Consider the following 22,088-nt stretch of genomic DNA (forward strand, 5'->3'; position numbering starts at 1 on the left):
AATGGAAATTATCAAGTCTGAACAACACAAAGAAAAAAGATTGAGTCTAAGAAAAAGACGAGAAAGAAAAAGGGAAAGAGAGAATACTTAAAGAAATTATCGCTGATAATTTCCCAAATGTGATGAAGGACATGAATATGAACAGCCAAGAAGCTCAACGAACTCCAGATAAGGTGAACTCAAAGACACCCAAACTGAGACACACATTATAATCAAACTTTCAAAAGACAAAGAGACTATCTTGAAAATAGGGAGAAGCAAATCATCACATATAAGGGATCTTCAATACAATTATCAGCAGATTTCTACTAAGAAACTTAGGCCAGAAGATAGTGAGAGGATACACTGAAAGTGCTAAAAGAAAAACAGCTGTCAACCAACAATCCTGTATCTGGCAAACTATCCTTAAAAAGTGAGGGAGAAATAAAGACATTCCCAGGAAACAAAAGGTAATGGAGTCTGTGATCACTCGATCTACCCTACAGAAAAATGCTAAACACTGTCCTGCAGGATGAGAGGTAAGGACACTATCCAGCAACTCAAAGCTGCATGGAAAACTAAGATCTCAATGAAGGTAAATAAATGGGCAATTATAAAAGCTAGTATTATTGAAACAGTGATTTGTAACTGTATTCTTTGTTTTTATATAATTTAAGAGATTATATTTAAAGAAAAAAAATTGTTCAGGTAAAAACTAGCATTACTGTAACTTTGGTTTGTAATTCCAAATCTTGTTTTATACATAATTTGAGACTAATGCATCTAAAATAACTATTAGCTTATGTTTGGGGGCAAACATTGTGTAAATGTAATTTGGTGACATCAGCAACCAAAAGGAGTAGGGACAGAGCCATAAAAGAGCAGAGTTTTTGTATGTTATTGATATTAAAGTGTTATAAATTCAAATTAGAATGTTATAACTTTAGAATGTTAAATGTAACACCAATGGTAGCCACAAAGAAAATATCTACAGAATGTATACAAAAGAGTATGATAAAGGGGACATCCCTGGTGGTCCAGTGGCTAAGACTCCACACTCCCAATGCAGGGGGCCCGGGTTCAATCCCTGGTCAGGGAACTAGAACCCGCATGCTGCAACTAAAAGATCCTGCATGCTGCAACTAAGACCCGGTAGAGCCAAATAAATAAATAAACAAATATTACAAAATAAATAAATAAATAATGAAATGCTCATTATAAAAAAAAGAATATGATAAAAGAATTTAAATCACCACAATGAGAAGCCCACGCACTGCTACGAAGCGCAGCCCCCGCTCGCCACAACTAGAGAAAGCCCATGCGCAGCAACAAAGACCCAAAACAGCCAAAAAATAAATAAATTTAAAAAAAAAAAAACCTTCTGTTTTAAGGCATAAAAGAAAACAAATAGAACAGTAAAAGAAGTAAATTCCTCCTTAGGAGTAATTACTTTCAATGTAAATGGATTAAAGTTTCCATTCAAAACACACGAGACTGAATGGTGCTGATGAATGAGTGGTAGGGCAGGAATAAAGAAGCAGATGTTGAAAATGGACTTGAGGACACAGGGCAGGAAGTGGAGACTGGGACATAGTGACAGAGTAGCACTGACATATATACACTACCAAATGTAAAACAGATAGCTAGTGGGAAGCAGCTACGTAGCACAGGGAGATCAGCTCGGTTTTTTGTGAAGAGCTAGAGGGGTGGGATAGGTAGGGTGGGAGGAAGGCTCAAAAGGGATGGGATATGGAGATATATGTATGCATATAGGTGACTCACTGTGTTGTACAGCAGAAACTAACACAACATTGTAAAGCAATTATACTCCAATCACGATATTTAAAAAAAAAAAGACAAAAAAAGAAAAGAGATTGGCAGAATGGATACAAACTCAGGATCCAACTATATACTGTCTACCTGATGTCCAAGGACACAAACAGGTTGAAACTGAAAGCAGAGGGAAAGATATTCCATGCAAAGAGTAACTCAAAGAGAGCAGAGGCTGACATACAAATATCAGACAAAATAGGTTACACGGGACAAAGAAGGACATCATATATTTTAAAAGGTACAGGGGGCAGAGTCAAGATGGCATACTAGGAGGACGCGGAATTCGCATCTACACACAACTAGGGCACCGGCGGGGGACCACAGACACCTAAAGGGATGGGAGGAACCCCTAGTGAGCGGGTAGGATGTGGGGCTTGGGGGGAGTGATGGGAGAGGAGAAGTGGAGGCGGGATGGGCCTGATGCCCCTGAGGGGCAGCTGGGGGAGGCGAAGGGATCTCACACCCGAAGGGGGAAATTGGGGAACCATTGGGAGAGCAGAGGATCAAAAGGGAGCATGGCCAGGTTTCTCCTGCCCACTTGGGCCCCCAGGAACCTGCTGAGATCCCAGGCCTGATCCTCTGTCCACCAAGGCCCCCTCCAGCTGTGCGGGTCCGAAGGGGGAGTAAAAGTGAAGGCTGGACCTCCGGGACTGGCACCCCTGAGGGGTGGATGGGAGAGGGGAGGAGTTCCTACACCCAGTGGGACCCACCCACGGTTAGGGGTCCAGCAGCAATGGGGGAGACCCTGGGGGAGATGGTGGGGAAGGGGACATGAAGGAATGGAAGGGAATGCAGTCTGTGCCTTCCCTGTCCACTTAGGTACCAGGAAGCCTGTTAGGCCCCAGGCCTAATCCTCTGCCCTCAGAGCCTCTCTCCTGCCACGCAGAACCCAAGCTCCGCCCCTACACCCCAACCCAGGGCCCTACCTGTACACTCAGAGAACCCCCTCTGAGACCCCCTCCAATGCACTGGGCCTAAACCCACCCACACACCCTCACTCAGGGCCCTACCTCCAAACTCCCTAACTCCACACTCCAGAGGCCCTCTTTCCCATGTGCTGCCTCTCCACTTCCACACAGGTCCTAAGCAGAGGGCCCACCCTATGCTTGAACATCACCCTGTCAAGGCCCCATCCCCAGGGCGTTTCTAGCTGCATGGGTCCTAAGCTTAGGAGTTGCCCCACGCTCAAAACTCATCCCCCCACCTGACTAGGTCCCGCCCCACCCTAAACCCAGCCCCTGCGTAAATTCCACCCCTGCCTAAACTTTGCCCCCTAGAGCCAAGGTTTCTTCTTTCATTTTCTTTTTTCCTCCTTTAGACTGGGGTTCTATTTTACCTTGTTGATTCATTGTTGTCGATTCTTTTATATTTTTATTTTTCCTAAAAAACCTTTTATTTTTCTAGTTTTATTTTATTCTTTATACTTTGTTAACATTCTCTCCTTTTGGCTTGTTCCCCCCCGCTTTTTTATTTTTCTTTTTACTGTTGTGGTTTTATTTTACCCCGTTGGAGTTGTTTCAATTATAGTTTTATTTTTCCTAATATATTTTTTATCTTCCTAATTTTATTTTGTTCTATATTCTTGCATATTGCACTGCTCCTTTTCTTCTTCCTTTTTTTTTTTTTTTTTTTTTTTTTTTACCACACAACGAAGCTTGCAGGATCTTGGTTCCCAGGCCGGGAGCTGGGATCCTGTGGTGGGAGCTCCAAGTTCAAATTGCTGGACTAACGAGAACCTTAAACCCCAGGGAAGATTCATTGGAGTGAGGCCCCCGGGAGGTCCTCATTTCAGCACCAAGACCCGGCTCTATCCAACTGCCTACAAACTCCAGTGCTGGATGTCTCAGGCCAAACAACCAGTAGGACAGGAATACAGCACCACCCATTAAAAGAAAAAAAAAGAAACGACAAAAAAATATGTTACAGATGAAGGAGCAAGGTAAATACCTACAAGACCAAATAGGCAACCTACCTGAAAAAGAATTCAGAGTAATGATAGTAAAGATGATCCAAAATCTCGGAAACAGAATGGAGAAAATACAAGAAACATTTAACAAGGATCTAGAAGAACAAAAGAGCAAACAAACAGTGATGAACAACACAGTTACTGAAATTAAAAATACTCTAGAAGGAATCAATAGCAGAATAACTGAGGCAGAAGAACAGATAAATGAGCTGGAAGATAAAATTGTGAAAATAACTGCCAGGGAGCAGAATAAAGAAAAAAGAATGAAAAGAATTGAGGACAGTCTCAGAGACCTCTGGGGCAACATTAAACGCACCAACATTCGAATTTTAGGGGTCCCAGAAGAAGAAGAGAAAAAGAATGGGTCTGAGAAAATATTTGAAGAGATCAGAGTTGAAAACTTCCCTAACATGGGAAAGTAAATAGTCAATCAAGTCCAGGAAGCACACAGAGTACCATACAGGAAAAAAACATGCCAAAACACATATTAATCATAGAGAAACATGCCGAAACACATACTAATCAAACTATCAAAAATTAAGTATGAAGAAAAAATACTAAAAGCAGCAGGAAAAGCAACAAATAACATACAAGGGAATCCCCATAAGGTTAACAGCTGATCTTTTAGCAGAAACTCGGCAAGAGAGAAGGGAATGGCAGGACATATTTAAAGTCATGAAAGGGAAAAAACCTACAACCAAGATTACTCTACCCAGCAAGGATGTCATTCAGATTTGATGGAGAAATTAAAACCTTTAGAGATAAGCAAAGGTTAAGAGAATTCAGAACCACCAAACCAGCTTTACAACAAATGCTAAAGGAACTTTTCTAGGCAGGAAACACAAGAGAATGAAAAGACCTACAATAACAAACCCAAAACAATTAAGAAATGGTCATAGGAACATACATATCGATAATTACCTTAAGTGTAAATGGATTCAGTGCTCCAACCAAAAGACGTAGACTAGCTGAAAGGATACCAAAACAAGACCCGTGTATATGCTGTCCACAAGACACCCATTTCAGACCAAGGGACACATACAGAATGAAAGTGAGGGGATGGAAAAAGATATTCCATGCAAATGGAAATCAGAAGAAAGCTGGAGTAGCAATTCTCGTATCAGACAAAACAGACTTTAAAATAAAGACTATTAGAAGAGACAAAGAAGGACACTACATAATGATCAAGGGATCAATCCAAGAAGAAGACATAACAACTGTAAATATTTATGCACCCAACATAGGAGCACCTCAATACATAGGCAAATGCTGACAGCCATAAAAGGGGAAATCGGTGGTAACACAATAATAGTAGGGGACTTTAACACCCCACTTTCACCAATGGACAGATCATCCAAAATGAAAATAAATAAGAAAACACAAGCTTTAAATGACACATTGAATGAGACAGACTTAACTGACATTTATAGGACATTCCATCCAAAAACAACAGAATACACTTTCTTCTCAAGGGCTTATGGAATATCCTCCAGGATAGACCAGATCTTGGGTCACAAATCAAGCCGTGGTAAATTTAAGAAAACTGAAATTGTATCAAGTATCTTTTCTGACCACAACGCTATGAGACTAGATATCAATTAAAGGAAAAAAACTGTAAAAAATACAAACACATGGAGGTTAAACAATATGCTACTAAATAACAAAGAGATCACTGAAGAAATCAAAGAGGAAATCAAAAAAATACCTACAAACAAATGACAATGAAAACACGATGACCCAAAACCTATGGGATGCAGCAACAGCAGTTCTAAGAGGGAAGTTTATAGCAATACAACCCTACCTCAAGAAACAAGAAAAATCTCAAATAAACAACCTAAACTTACACCTAAAGCAATTAGAGAAAGAAGAGAAAACCCCAAAGTTAGCAGAAGGAAAGAAATCATAAAGATCAGATCAGAAATAAATGAAAAAGGAATGAAGGAAACAATAGCAAAGATCTATAAAACAAAAAGCTGGTTCTTTGAGAAGATAAACAAAATTGATAAACCATAAGCCAGACTCATCAAGAAAAAAAGGGAGGGCTTCCCTGGTGGCACAGTGGTTGAGAATCTGCCTGCCAATGCAGGGGACACGGGTTCGAGCCCTGGTCTGGGAAGATCCCACAAGCCGTGGAGCAACTGGGCCCGTGAGCCACAACTACTGAGCCTACGCATCTGGAACCTGTGCTCTGCAACAAGAGAGGCCGTGGCAGTGACAGGCCCACACATCACGATGAAGAGTGGCCCCCGCTCACCGCAAAATGGATTAAAGACCTAAATGTAAGGCCAAACATTATAGAACTCTTAGAGGAAAACATGGGCAGAACACTCTATGACATAAATCACAGCAAGATCCTTTTTGACTCACCTCATAGAGAAATGGAAATAAAAACAAAAATAAACAAATGGGACCTAATGAAACTTAAAAGCTTTTGCACAGCAAAGGAAACCATAAACAAGACAAAAAGAGAACCCTCAGAATGGGAGAAAATATTTGCAAACGAAGCAAATGACAGAGGATAAATCTCCAAAATATACAAGCACCTCATGCAGCTCAATATTAAAAAAACAACCCAATCCAAAAATGGGCAGAAGACCTAAACAGACATTTCCACAAAGAAGATATACAGATTGCTAACAAACACATGAAAAGGTGCTCAACATCACTAATCATTAGAGAAATGCAAATCAAAACTACAATGAGATATCACCTCACACCAGTCAGAATGGCCAAAATCAAAAAATCTACAAACAACAAATGCTGGAGAGCGTGTGGAGGAAAGGAAACCTTTCTCTTGCACTGTTGGTGGGAATGTAAATTGATACTGCCACTGTGAAGAACAGTATGGCCGTTCCTTAAAAAACTAAAAATAGAACTACTATATTACCAGCAATCCCACTCCTGGGCATATACCTTGAGAAAACCATAATTCAAAAAGAGTCATGTACCACAATGTTCAATGTAGCACTATTTATAATAGCCAGGACATGGTAGCAACCTAAGTGTCCATCGACAGATGAATGGATAAAGAAGATGTGGCACATATAAACAATGCAATATTAGTCAGCCATAAAAAAAATGAAATTGAGTTATTTGTAGTGAGGTGGATGGACCTAGAGTCTGTCATACAGAGTAAAGTAAGTCAGAAAGAGAAAAACAAATACCGTATGCTAACACATATATATGGAATCTAAAAAAAAATGGTTCTGATGAGCCTAGGGGCAGGACAGGAATTAAGACACAGACATAGAGAATGGACTTGAGGACACGAGGTTGGGGAAGGGTAACCTGGGATGAATTGAGACAGTAACACTGACATATATACACTACCAAATGTAAAATCGATAGCTAGTGGGAAGCAGCTACCTAGCACAGGGAGATCAGCTCAGTGCTTTGAGACCACCTAGAGGGGTAGGATAAGGAGGGTGGGAGGGAGACGTAAGAGGGAGGGGATATGGGGATATACGTAGGCACACAGCTGATTTACTTTGTTATACAGCAGAAAGTAACGCAACATTGTAAAGCAATTAATACTCAAAGATGTTAAAAATAAATAAAATAAAAGGTACAATATAATGTAATAAAAGTATATATGATATTACATATAACAAAGGTATTACACTAGCAAAAAGATATAACAATTATGAACATTTACGTATCTAATGACAGACCATCAAAACATATGAAGCAAATACTGACAGAATTGAAGAGAGAAACATATAGTTCTTCCATAATAGCTGGAGAATTTAATACCTCATCCACAATAATGAATAAAACAACTAGATAGAAGGTAAGTAAAGCAACAGAGGACTTAACACAGTAAATCTAATAGCTCTAAGAAACATATACAGGTGACTCTACCCAACAACAACAGAACAAACATTCTTCTCAAGTGCACTTGGGACATTTTACAGGATAGACACTATATTAGGCCACAAATTAAGTCTCAACAGATTTAAAATGACAGATATCATACAAAGTATCTTCTCTAACCACAGCAGGATGAAGTTAAAAATCAGTTACATAAAGAAAACTGAAAAATACACAAAACTGTGTAAATCAACAAAAATACTTTAAAATAATCAATGGATCAAAGAAGAAACCCACAAGGGAAATTAGAAAATACTTAAGATGAATGAAAAGGAAAACATGACTTACCAAAACTTATGGGAGGCAATGAAAGTGGTGCAAAGGGAGAATTTTATAGGTATAAGTGCTTACACTAAAAAAAACGAACAAGAAACCAACTACCTAACATTAAAACTTAAGGAATCAGACAAAGAAGAACAAACCAAACCCAAAGTTAGTAGAAAGAAGGAAATGATAAAGATCAGAGCAGAGATAAAAATAAATTTTTAAAAACAGAGAAAATCAATGAAAACAAAAATTAGTTCCTTGGAGACATCAACAAAATTGACAAACCTTTAGCTAGATAGACTAAAAAAAAGAGAAACGAATCAGATTACTAACATCAAAAATGAAGTGTGGACATTACTACTGATACTACAGAAATAAAGAGGATTATTAAGAGAGTACTATGAACAACTGTACAACAACAAATTGAATAACATAGATGAAATGGACAAATCCTAGAAACACAAAATCTGCCAAGATTAAACCATGATGAAATAAATAATCTGAATAGACCTACAACTAGTAAGGAAACTGAATCAGTAATCAAAACTCTCCCAAAAAAGCAGTCCTGGACCTGATGTTTTCACTCATGAAGTCTACAAAACATTTAAAGAAAAACTAATGTCAATCCTTCTCAAATTTTTCCAAAAAACTGAAAAGGAAGGAACACTTTCTGACTCATTATATGAGGCCAGTATTACCCTGATCCCAAAGCCAAACAAGAGACTACATGAAAACTACAAGCCAACATCCCTTATGAACATTAATGCAAAGATCTTCAACAAAATGCTAGCAAAGAGAATTCAACAGTATATTAAAAGTATTACACACTATGACTAAGTGGGATTTATTCCTGGAATGCAAGGATGGTTAAACATATGAAAGCTAATCAATGTAATATGTCATATTAACAGAATAAAGGGGAAAAAAACCCAGATGATCATCTCAATTAATGCAGAAAAGCATTTGACAAAATTCAGCAACCATTCCTGATAACACTCAGCAAACTAGGAACAGAAGGAAACTACCTCAACATAATAAAACCTATATATAAAAATTTCACAGCAAATATCATACTAAATGGTAAAAGACTGAAAGCTTTTCCTCTAAGAACAAGAAAAGAAGACAGATTTTAAGAGGCATGTGATGCCCCTAACCCAACAGTTCTCAAATTCTTATATGCAGATTAATGGAATGTGTGAAAATTCAAAATGCCTGAGCTCTTTTGGATCAGAACTTCCATAAGTAAGGCTCAAACTCTGTATTTCTATTAAGCTTCCCAGTTGACATTTATGCACACCAAAATTTAAGTACCACAGACCTAATCATCTATAAATCTGGAAATATAAGCTATGGAATAATTATACTTTCTTTGGTAAAATTATAAAATGAAAGACTAGAAAAATACATTTCATAAATGATAATGCACAGTATAAAAATGTATAGGTACATGTTTATTGCTGAGGACCATATAGAAAATACTAGTGCAATAAATTCTTAAGTAAAAACTCCTGTCATTGTCTTTACTCTAAAGCAATTATTTTTTATCCTGGCTGAATCTCTCTAAGTAGATATAGTAAAAGGCTTTCCAATATAATAACAAACCACAAGCCTATTGCAAAAGCTGCACTCATCCCTAAAAGCTCCATATGAACAACAAACATCATTAATAACCAATAAATGCATTATTAGTTTGCTAATAATTATTTAAAACAGATAACTAGTTTATTTGTACCAGATACCTGCAAAGAACAATGAAGAACTTGACAAGCAAAATTGACAAGGCTTGTTGTTCTTCCTCTAACCCATCTGCCATTTTCTGAACACACTGTAGAAGCTGGGTCCTCAGAACCTGCAGAATATTATCAGGAAGCAGAGATATTCCTGGAGGCACATCATCTACCCTACAATATAAGGGGAACAAAATAAGAAGAGTGTTTAAATACAGGACAAAAATCTGTGGCACTTTAAAGTAACTACATTTTCAGCTCAAATCCTAAAGAAGCTCTTTTAGTCCAGATATTCTGTGCCTTCCTCTCTGCATGGTACCACCAAATGGAGAGTGACATTTTAGAAGATTATTAGAGCAGAGTGGTTAGTCTTACTTCAGAGGAGTCTTACTGAAAAGAGAGAGAAAAAAAGGCTATTTAGTATTTTCAATTGTGCTATTGTTAAAGAAAATATTTAAAATATAAGATTAGTTCACCTTCTACTATTTAGAAATACAATGTGTCTATACCATTTCTAAAAGAAACGGTAACTAGCAAATAAAAATGAAGTACCTCTAACTAGTTTAATATCTGTTAACTGCTTTACTAAATAAACAATATTCACCTACCTACAGGGTCCCTAAGCCATCTGATCAGAAGAGGGAGAGAAGATAACTAGCAAAATGAAAGGAGAAAGAGGTGAATGTAGAACCCCAAGCATGAGCATCAATAGAAGACTCTTTTAAAGCAATACATCAATATTTTGTGACAGGTGGTTTCTGTGTAAGAAGACAATATGGTTCTTTATGGGCAAAAGCCAATACCAGATGTAACTGGCTCCTTGCATGTGCCTCTCACATTAAAACCCCCTAGATTCAAAGTCAGAAGCCTGCATACTAAGTTCCACCTCTGTAACATGAAGCACTTCATTTAATCTCTGAAGTTCCCTAATCTATAAAACTGTAATATCAGATATCCACCCTATTTCACTGGGCTCTGAAACCAGAAAAGTCAATGTGCATTTTCAGCTTTAAAGTATGTAAAGAACTCTAAATATGTAATGCATTTTAAATATACTATCTCTAAAGCCTCAGAATCTTTTCATAAGCCACTGTATTCTTATTTCCCTATCTCTGTTAAGAAAAATGCTCAAATAGCAAAGAAGCACTGTGAAGAGTTCCATGATTAAATGGCAATTATATTTTATAATAGTCTTTTCTTCAGATAATGCTTAACATGAAGTATTAGTACTATGTTTACACTGAGTAAAAGGCATTCACTGTAGACAAAGAAATTTGAAGCATCTTAGCAGTAGTCACATAAACACATATGTAAATATTATTAGCCTCTTCCTGAACCACCCTACAACATAAATTAATAAAGCATTTTATAAAATAAACACAAGTCACAAAGCATACTACCAAGGTTGCCTAATACTATATAATCATGTTCTAAAAATACATCTTTCATTTTAGTCTGGGCATCATTTCACTTGCAGCTTTGGATTCTTTCATTCTCTCTTATTTATAGATGGTATCAGAAACACTCATTTTTATATTTAATTTTTTTTAGAGAGCTAAAAAGAGGTGATTAGAAAAACCAGAGTTAACTTCAAAATAATAAACAAATATTTAAATATAACTGATTTTCAAGACTAAGTGAAACTATTCCTCCGCACTTTTCCAAATATGTTAAATCAACAAGCAAGAAGACATTAGATTTCCCAATATTGAATTTTAGTTATTTAAAAGACTAGTTCCTTTTGTCCTTAATTGTCCCATTTTCTATTTACACACGTTTTAATTTAACTGGGCAGAAAAAAATATTAACTTCTAAAAGAGCAATCTTTTTTTTTTTTTTTAGCTGACTCTCACTATAAAATTGGGGCTTACTTAGGACATGGCATATAGACAAAGTTGGAATTTTTGGCCTTGTTCCTAATGTGATGAGGATTTAAGAATTTAGAAGAATTTTCCCACCTCTAGGACTTTATTGTCCAAAATTCTAAGCTCCTTTTGCTGAAATTTCCCTAACTCCAGAAATCTTTTCCACTCCTCAATTTGCCTAGTCAATGTCTATTGTAAACAGCTGCCAATTGTTCTCTCTAAGGTAGGAAAAAGTCCAGCTTAAATTTCAAGGCCTTATAATCTGGTAAAAGCAATCCTTGCCTTCTATTATGAATTCTCTAACTTGGAAATTCTATGAAGTCAGTATACTTTAAATGAGGATTATCTGTGAGTTTCTTATCTTTAAGGTGACTAGACTAGTTTTACAGATCTTACATATAATATTCACTTGAAAAATTGAAAGTTTACTGCAAGCAAAATCTAAATTCATGGTTCAGTTTGAAAGACAAAGATATGAAATGTAATTTTAAATAAACCAACTAAATCACAAGTAAAAAAACACTCTTGAGATTCTTCATCTTACTTTAAATATAGTGGCAATATAAGTCTACATAGTGTTTTTAGAAATGACCTCCCAAGGAAGGAGACATTTATAATGTATGGATGATAACAAGTGCATCTTACAAAACCCCAAGCATTCAAAGGCCAAAATCCTGACTCCATAAGATCCTTAGGCTCATGATTTAAAACGAGCCATAAATTTTTAAAATAAAAGCACTCCTAAGTATAAACTACAAGAATATTCTTTTATGAGTAGAAATCAATAATACATAATCTTATTTTGAGTTCAAGATTTAATACTGATTTTCAACCTTTATAAACCTGTTACAAATAATCTAATGGGGAAGAACTCTGAAACTGTATTTATAAATAAAGTACTTGTGCTTTCTGAGCATAACCATATTGTTTCTTAAGTTCATTGCCTTGGTCCAAAGCGCTAATGATTTTTTTCTCTGAATTATTACAATTACCCCTTAACTGGGCTTCTTGCCTTCAGTCTCAACCCTTTCCAATCCAACCTCCATAATGCCACCAAAGTGACTTTTAAAAAACAAACTTGATCATGATTCTCTTTTTTTTTTAATAAATTTATTTATTTTATTTATTTATTTTTGGCTATGTTGGGTCTTTGCTGCTGCGCTCAGGCTTTCTCTAGTCGCGGCAAGCGGGGGCTACTCTTGGTTGCAGTGCGCGGGCTTCTCATTGCGGTGGCTTCTCTTGTTGCAGAGCACAGGCTCTAGGCGCGTGGACTTCAGTAGTTGTGGCATGTGGGCTCAGTAGTTGTGGCTCGCGAGCTCTAGAGCACAGGCTCAGTAGTTGTGGCACAAAGGCTTAGTTGCTCCACAGCATGTGGGATCTTCCCGGACCAGGGCTCAAACCCATGTCCCCTGCATTGGCAGGCGGATTCGTAACCACTGTGCCACCAGGGAAGTCCCATGATACTCTTATACAGAAAATTCTTTAGTAGAGCCTTGTATCTTCCATAACAAAAAGTCAAAGTCCATTAGTAATGCATTTGTGGCACTTCATGATCTGGCTCCTATGGGATTCTCCAGATTCAACTCACCTGTGTCTAAACTCTCACTGCTTACCTCCACCCCCAAACTGCAAATATTTTCGTCCTTGAAGATTTTTAATTCACCAGATACTTTTTCATCCTCAACCACCACCCATTTCTCTCCTCTTCTCTCAACACATCTCTATAAATGGAGTTGCTTTTGCGGCTAAAAGTATGTCCTCATTTCTCCAGCTTTTAACCACAGCAAACCTAACCTCTCTTACCTAGGTCCACAAGGTGACATGAGATACAATATGAACTTTATCTGGGAAGTGGGCCTGGGAACAGTGAGATTGCAGAAACAGATGTAGGCAGAGGAATGGGAGAAAATATTTGTAATTTCACTTATACATTTCCATAAGATGCTAATGTTTCCCTCATTTTATGATTTTCAAACCTAGGTTTAAAAAATCCTAAAACTTAACCTCTTCCAAGATGTTTATTTTTTCCTCATTTTAAGATTTTCAAACCTAGTTTTTAAAAATCTGAAAACTTAACCTCCTCCAAGATGTTTTCTAAGGCCCTTCTCTAAAGCTAGGAAAAGAAGTATAATAAGTTTTAACTACAATAGAATGCCTGCCATATAATAAAGAAATTTTATGCAAATGAATAAAGTGATGCATGGTGGACCCTTAGATAGTTTCAAAAAAGGGGATGGCCACATCTGAATAACTCACCCCCCCAACTTTCTGGGAGGGGAGAGGAGCTGGAGACTGAGTTCAGTCACATGGTCAATGAAGTAATAAGACCCAACAAAACTCTGACACCCAGAGCTCAAAGAGCTTCCTTCTTTGAATGCACTGATGTTCAGGGAGAGCAACATGCCCTGACTCCAAAGGGAGAGAGCATGGAAGCCCTGCATCCAAGACCCTCCCAGGCCCTGTCCTACATGTATTCTTTATAATAATACTGTAATCATAAGTATAGGACTATCAGTGAGTTCTGTGAGTTAATCTAACAAATTATTGAACCTGAGGGAGTCATGTCAACCCCTAAATTTACAGCCTGTTGAACAGAAATGTCGGTGGCTCCCAAGACTTGCTAACGATGTCTGAAGTGAGGGCAGTCTTGTGGAGGACTTTGCCTTTAACTCATGGGATCTGGCGCTAACTCCAGGTAGTGTCAGAATTGAAATGAACTGCAGGACACCCAGTTGCCAGTGGCTGAACAAAGTAAAGAAGAGGCTTCTAGAAGTCACGTCTAGTATCAGCAAGAAAGACTGCTGTGATCAATCAGAAATGTCTGCCGTGAAAGCAGGGTTATGTGTGTCACATAACTGCCATCCTTGTAATGTCATCAATGAAGTTTGTGTGCCAAAAATTAACAAACTCACCCAAGGGTAGGAAATTAAGTGTTTCAACATACCTGGTAGGCAGCTTTTCAAAGTCAACATCTAAGAATTGTTCATAGTTAGAAACAAAATTGTCCAACCACAGCTTCAGGTAATCTGGATCTTTCTGAAATAAGAAAACCATTTTAATATTAAGTTCATCTTTCAGGAATTTTCTTAAAAAATGCTTTTACTCCTATTGAGCAGATATGAATTGATAAATCTAAAGAAGCAATAATATGAAATCTCTAAATGATATACAGAAGACATATGTGTTGTTTTAAAATGTATATTAAGTATAGTGAACCCATGGCACTCACACAAAGAGCTACAATCTGAAAAATGTCCTATAAGATTCTAAACAATTTGCCCTCCCCTATCTCTGTGGCCTTATCCACTGTCACCCTGTACTATACTGGCTACCTGGCTGTTACTGGGACATACCAGACATGCTCCCATCTCAGGCCTTTGCAATGGCTGTTTTCTCTACCCAGGACACTCTTCCACCAGATAGCTGAATGGCTAATTCCTACATCTTCAGATCATTCTTTAAATGGCTTATTCTCAATGAAGTCAAATTTTACCACCCTTTCTTAAACCTTCTCACTAACCTTTACCTTCTACCCTATTCTGTTGTCCCACGTTATGGTGCTTTCTCACCTTCTAACATACTGTATAATTTATTGATTGATTGATTATCTGTCATTTCTCCTAGACTGTAGGCTTCACAATTTCAAGGTCTATCTAAGGGCCCACCATAAGTGATTTCTTTTTACTAATGGACACCAAGTGCCTAAAACAGCTCCTGGCATTGACCAGGTGCCCAATGAATTAATGAAAAATATAAAATGCATAAATAAGATAAAATGGGAGATGGATCATTAACCTAAACATAAAAACTAAAAAATCTTCTAAAAGAAAATAAAGAATACCTTTGCAACCTTGGGGTAGACAAAGATTTCTTAGCTAGGACACAAAAATCACAAAGCAAAAAAAGAAAAAAATAATAATTTGTCTTAACCAAAATTTAAAACTTTGATTCATCAGAAGACACCATTAAGAAAATGAAAAGGCAAGCCATATGCCAGCTGAAAATATTCTCAGTACATATATCTGACAAAGGACTTGTACCAAGAATATATAAAGAACTCCTATGAATCAATGTAAATAGGACAACAACTCAATTTTAAAATGAGCAAAAGGTTCAGACATTTCACAAAAGAAGATACACAAATGGCCAAGTAGCATGCAAAAGCATTCTCAACATTATTAGTTATCGAGGGAAATGCAAATTAAGATGAAATGGAATACCATTACACACCCACTAGAATGGCTAAAATTTAAGACTTTCCATACCAAGTGTTGGTAAAGATGTGGAGTAACTGGAACTCACATTTCTGGTGGGAGTATAAAATGGTATAATCACTTGGAAAACAGTTGGGCAGTTTCTTTTAAACATAAATTTACCACATGGCCCAGTCATTCCTCTTAAGAGAAGTGAAAACATATATCCACAAAAACAAGTTGTACAAAAACGTCCATAGAAGATTTTTTTTTTTTTTTGCGGTATGCGGGCCTCTCACTGTTGTGGCCTCTCCCGTTGTGGAGCACAGGCTCCGGACGCACAGGCTCAGCGGCCATGGCTCACGGGCCCAGCCGCTCCACGGCATGTGGGATCTTCCCGGACCGGGGCACGAACCCATGTCCCCTGCATCGGCAGGCGGACTCTCAACCACTGCGCCACCAGGGAAGCCCAAAGATTTATTTTTAATAGCCCAAAACTGGAAACAAACCAAAATTCTATCAACAAGGTTAACTGATGAATTGTGGTATATTCACACAATGGAATGCTATTCTGCAATAACAATGAATGAACTGTTGATACGACAATGAACAGAAATTTCAAAAACATGTTGAGCAGAAGACGCCAGGCATTAAGCATATACACTGTGTGATTTCACTTATACAAAGTTCTAGAGCAGGCTTTGGTGACAGAAATTTGATCACTGATTGTCTTTCAGAGGACTGACTACAAAGGGGCACAAAGAAAACTTTCCTAGGTAATAGAAATTTTCCATTTGTTTTATTAGGTAGTAGTGACACAAATGTTTGCTTGTATCAAAACTCATCAAATTTGACACTTAAAATCTGTGCATTTTTTTTTTAGAAGATGTTGGGGGTAGGAGTTTATTAATTAATTACTTTTGCTGTGTTGGGTCTTCATTTCTGTGCGAAGGCTTTCCCTAGTTGTGGCAAGCGGGGGCCACTCTTCATCGCGGTGCGCGGGCCTCTCACTATCGCGGCCTCTCTTGTTGCAGAGCACAGGCTCCAGACGCGCAGGCTCAGTAGTTGTAGCTCACGGGCCTACCTGCTCCGCGGCATGTGGGATCCTCCCAGACCAGGGCTCCAACCCATGTCCCCTGCATTAGCAGGCAGATTCTCAACCACTGCGCCACCAGGGAAGCCCAAAAATCTGTGCATTTTAAGGTCTGTAAGTTACATCTCAAAGATGATTTGAAAAAAACCATGATTCCTCAGAAATGTCTTTTTAAATATAAATTACATCATTAAAAAAGATGCTCAGGGCTTCCCTGGTGGTGCAGTGGTGGAGAGTCCACCTGCCGATGCAGGGGACACGGGTTCGTGCCCCGGTCCGGGAGGATCCCACATGCTGCGGAGCAGCTGGGCCCGTGAGCCATGGCCACTGAGCCTGCACGTCCGGAGCCAATGATGCTCAAATTTGTTTCCTTCACCTCGTTAACACTTTTTTACTCCAGTCAATTTCAACATGATATCAGGAGTCTTACTTACTCATTAAATATCACTGGTTAGGTACTGCTCTTGGATAAAGGGAACTCAAATAATTTATTTCCCTAAAATAAAAGCATTACACACAAATCAGAATTCCTAAAAGAATGTTCCCAGAATATGCAGACTGCTAACCTTTTGTGTATTTATTTTTTCTATTAATATACTGTTCCAAAATCAGATCATAAATTGTTATAATCCACATCATCACTGAGAAGACAGAAATATTTCAGAAAAAGAACTACCTCTTGTGAGAAATTTTCTCAAGGATTTCATTAATTGCTTTTTTCATTTCCAACCAGCACTTCATTCATTCATACATTCATCAGGATAAGACTCCAGAAATACAGGTAGCCGGAGTTTTCCTTATCACGGTTCCTTTTTAATAAAGCAGAGTTTTAATAAACTCTGTAAAAGTTCAGCACAAAACAGTTTATAATGCCATAAAGAATTAATGTATTCCTCCTCATAGTTTATTTAGAAATTCTACCGTATCTAGTTCAAAGTCTGAAAGTCAGAGTTACCAAGTGTTTGGTAATTCAGAGTTTGGTAAGTACAGAGTTCTCCTACGAAGTTGAGCAACTAACTATAAAGAAGGAAATGGTACTTAAAGCTGGAAATGTTTTATTTAGTAAGAAGTGAAGCAGTTACATTTTTTTTTGAGATTCTGCAATGTGCAAAGTATTATAGCAGGTATTTAAAAAGTATACATCATCCCATTTACTCCTTACAACCATGTAGAGGTTTCATTTTCCCCATTTTACAGGTTAGAAAAGCAAAGTTCTAAGGATATATAACTTATCCATAGTCATACAGCTAGTCATCAGTAGTGCTGGGATTAAAATGCAAAGAGATATGAATCCAACTGTGCTCTTTCTACTACACTACACTACACTGTCTTTGAACTGTGAGCAGGAATAAAACGGAGCTTAGTGGACAAAAAGAGGAAAAGAGGAACTAAGGATCAGTAAACTCAAGGCCATAAACAACTTAACACATAAAACAGCCACATTCTACACAGCCTGAGAAAACCCTTAAGAAGATCTATACTTTACTGCCAAAGGCCATAAAAGGAAAAATGTCCACACACCAGCAACAATATTAATTAAATCTCAAGCTTAGCCACTTTCATGGTTAAGAGAGCTGGATACAATGAAACACCACAGTAGGGTCTATCTCTCCATTTGTATGATATTTATTAACAAAACACACAAATGTATTAAGTACTACAGGAGCACTGAGGCCAGATTACATGGATTCTAACCCCTGCTCTGTCACTTTCTTGAACAAGTCACCCTATGTTTGCACAACAGTTTCTTCAATAAAAATGAAGACAATGATAGTAGCTTTCTTCACAGGGTTGTGAAAATTAAATAACCTAGTCAAGGGCACATAGTATATGCTAAGTATAATGTTACTTTTTTTAAAGTTATTAATTTATTTTTAAATTTATTTATTTACTTATGGCTGCATTGGGTTTTCGTTGCTGCGCATGGTCTTTCTCTAGTTGTGGCGAGCAGGGGCTACTCTTCATTGTGGTGCACAGGCTTCTCACTGCGGTGGCTTCTCTTGTTACGGAGCACAGGCTCTAGGCACACGGGCTTCAGTAGTTGTGGCACACGGGCTCAGCAGTTGTGGCTCGCAGGCTCTAGAGCACAGGCTCAGTAGTTGTGGCGCACAGGCTTAGTTGCTCCACAGCATGTGGGATCTTCCTGGACCAGAGATTGAACCCGTGTCCCCTGCATTGGCAGGCAGATTCTTAACCACTGCACCACCAGGGGAGTCGCTAATGCTATTTTTATAACCTATTATGTGCCTAAATTATGGCTCACTCACAAAACAGGAATGTCCTATGCTACACATACACATTTAAATATTTCATGATCCCCTGTGCCACATGATTTTAACTGTATTCTTTTCCTTTCAAATCTCTGCATTTGCTCTCAGTGTAACTTTGGGGAAGTTACTTCATCTCTGATCTGTTCTTGATCTATAAAATGAAGGTAATACTTCCCCTCATAGGGCTGTTGAAAGCACTGAATGAGATAATACATGTAAGGCACTCAGCAATACCTGACATTTAGCAAATGCTCAATAAAATCAGCAATTATAAAATAATTAAAATCAACTTTATTGATCTTGTACTCAAATATTCATCCAATCATCTGCCGTTAAGACAGTCCTTCATTTGGACTGTTATGTAGCTCCCTACAGGTCTCTGTAGCTTCAGTTTCTCTCACCTACACACAGTTACTAATGGGGTTTGTTAAATTTGAATCTAATCATCTTTTCTCTCCTGTCCAAATACTTTCAACGTCCCCCCATTACCAGAGGATGAAGTCTAAACACTTAGATGTGCTGTCCAGTGCAGTGACCACTAGCCGAATGTGATTATTTAAATTACATTAAAGCACAGGAGGCTTTCACCTTTTTATAACATCCACTCCTCCACTGGGAGGCTTAAGTGGGTAACAGAATTAAGGGATCCATACAATTTCACCTAGTTCTTACGGGCTAGGGTTACAGGTAAGAATGGGGGAAACACCTTACTTCCTCCACACAACGATATTTGGGTTGTAGTATTCTTTCAAGTTTTATAAACTTTTAGATACATACATATATTTCAACCATATGTTGGGCAACTTGCAACTTACATATGAGTTGCATTTCAAAAGTTCATTTCAGTCAGTTATATTCATAGCATATTTTTAATGTCCTAGCAAAAGAAGATAAACTCCTCCCACAGAAACACTAGGCCAGCCCTCAAGGTTTTCTAATAGAACTTAGCTGCTTCAAAAAACATTTAATAAGTACATGCCAACCACGTACCAACCAGGGACAGTGCTAGACTCTATGGACATGAAGACAAAACATATTCTTATATCAATTATTCCTCAATTAAAAAAAAAACATAATCTTGTCCTCAAAGTGCTCTTTTTTCAGTAGGAAAGAAGAGCATAAACAAATAAGTGCAAAACATCATGAGAGGTAGAACAGTTGTGAAAAGTATCAAAACAATACAGAGGGAGCTACTGAATCTGTCAAGGTTGGAGGTAACTGAGTAATAAAAGTACTCAAAAGTTTTCACAAATCATAAACAGATATTCTCAAGGAGAGAGGAGGGGAGAGGGGAATTCCAGACAGATAGAAAATAGCAAGATATGCTCAAAGGATGTACAATATTTGGTATTGTCCCACCATGGAAAGAACAGGAAGCAGTGGGACAGGTGCATAGAATTATAAGACTGGAGAAGTCACCATTTCCTAAGCAAGTACTTAACAATACTGTCGGTTTCGATGAGAACAGATACTATTTGAAAAGTTTAAAAAAAAGAAAAAGAAAAGATGGCTATGTTTAATCAAGTTAGAGAAGCACTAGTTAAGCAAAATTAAACAAGACTTGTAACAATACATTATCTTTAAGATGACATATGCGGGACTTCCCTGGTGGCGCACTGGTTAAGACTCCACACTCCCAACGCAGGGGGCCCGGGTTCCATTCCCTGGTCAGGGAACTGTAGCAACTAAGAGTTCGCATGCCACAACTAAGGAGTCCACCTGCCGCAACTAAGGAGCCCACGAGCCGCAACTAAGGCCCAGCGCAACCAAATAAGTAAATTTTAAAAAGATGACTATGCCTTATGAACGCCATTGGAAGGGGTGAATATAATATGAAATTTCTGAAACTCATACAACCACAAACCTTATTTTCCTGACTCAATTTCATTAATTTTATCAAAGAACCAACTTTTTATTTGGTTGATCCTTTCTATTATGTTTATTATTACTTTCTGCTCTTTCCAAAAGCATTTTATTAAATGAAATCACAAGCATACAAAAAAGGTGGAGAGAATGGTTTCAACAACTTTCAAATCATGCTAACCAATCTTCTTTCACCTATAGCCCCATCCTCTAATGTTACTTTTAAGCAAATCCAGATATCATATTTCATCCACAAATATTTCAATGTATATCCATAAAAGGTGTCTTTTAAAATATGACAATATTATCATATCTAAAAATATTAGCAGTTTTAATATCAGTTGATGTTCAAATTTTCCTGACTTGCTCACAAAAGCCTTTTTTAGATTTTTCTCTTTTTTTTGATGTAGACCATTTTTAAAGTCTTTATTGAATTTGTTACAATATTGCTTCTGTTTTATGTTTTGGTTTTTTGGCCTCGAGGCATGTGGGATCTTAGATCCCCAACCAGGGATTGAACCCACACCCCCTGCATTGAAAGGCAAAGTCTTAACCACTGGACCACCAAGGGAAGTCCCACAAATGCCTTTTTTAACCGATAAGATCAGGACCCAAATAAAGTCCATAAATTGCAAACTGTTGGTATATCTTTTAAGTCTTTTTAAACCTGTAGGTTTCTATTACATTTCTTTTTTTTTTTTTTTTTTTTGCCCTAATTTATTTGTTGAAGACACTGGGCCATTTGTGATTTAGTATTTCTCGCATTAGGGATTTTGCTGACTGCACATCTTTGTCATTTAACATGTTCCTCAGTCCTCTGTATTTCCTGCGAAGTAGTAGATCTACAGACTGTCAGATTTAGAGATTTTTTTTTTCCCAAAAAAAACACAACATAGGTGGTGTTATACATGTCCTTCAAAAGATAAATTTCTAGTTATCTCTTACATGATGTTAGAAGCTACCTATTATCTTTTCCTAGATCCAATATTTTATTATGAGTAATTTCTGCAATAAACCTTATAATTTCCTTATACCACCATGACTACTAGAAAGATTTGCAGAAGAGCTATTAATTTATTTTCAAACTCACTTCCAGATTCTTAATTAAAATTATATCCAGATACAGATTGTATTTGTCATTCATCCCAAGCTGTTAAATAAT

The 22,088-nt window shown here is 37.6% G+C and overlaps 1 protein-coding gene across 1 annotated transcript in view; it reads right to left on the minus strand.

Annotated features, from left to right (window-relative positions):
• Positions 1-22,088, minus strand: part of NBEAL1 (neurobeachin like 1) — a 188,425-nt gene that overhangs the window by 153,518 nt on the left and 12,819 nt on the right. The window contains exons 3-4 of the mRNA XM_032637277.1: positions 14,452-14,543; positions 9,655-9,816 (exon numbers count right to left, since the gene is read on the minus strand). Of these exons, the coding sequence (XP_032493168.1) occupies positions 9,655-9,816; positions 14,452-14,543 (254 nt within the window). The remainder of the gene's footprint in view (positions 1-9,654; positions 9,817-14,451; positions 14,544-22,088) is intronic.

This window comes from Phocoena sinus, chromosome 7, assembly GCF_008692025.1.
Source record: "Phocoena sinus isolate mPhoSin1 chromosome 7, mPhoSin1.pri, whole genome shotgun sequence".
Classification (NCBI taxonomy): Eukaryota; Metazoa; Chordata; class Mammalia; order Artiodactyla; family Phocoenidae; genus Phocoena; species Phocoena sinus.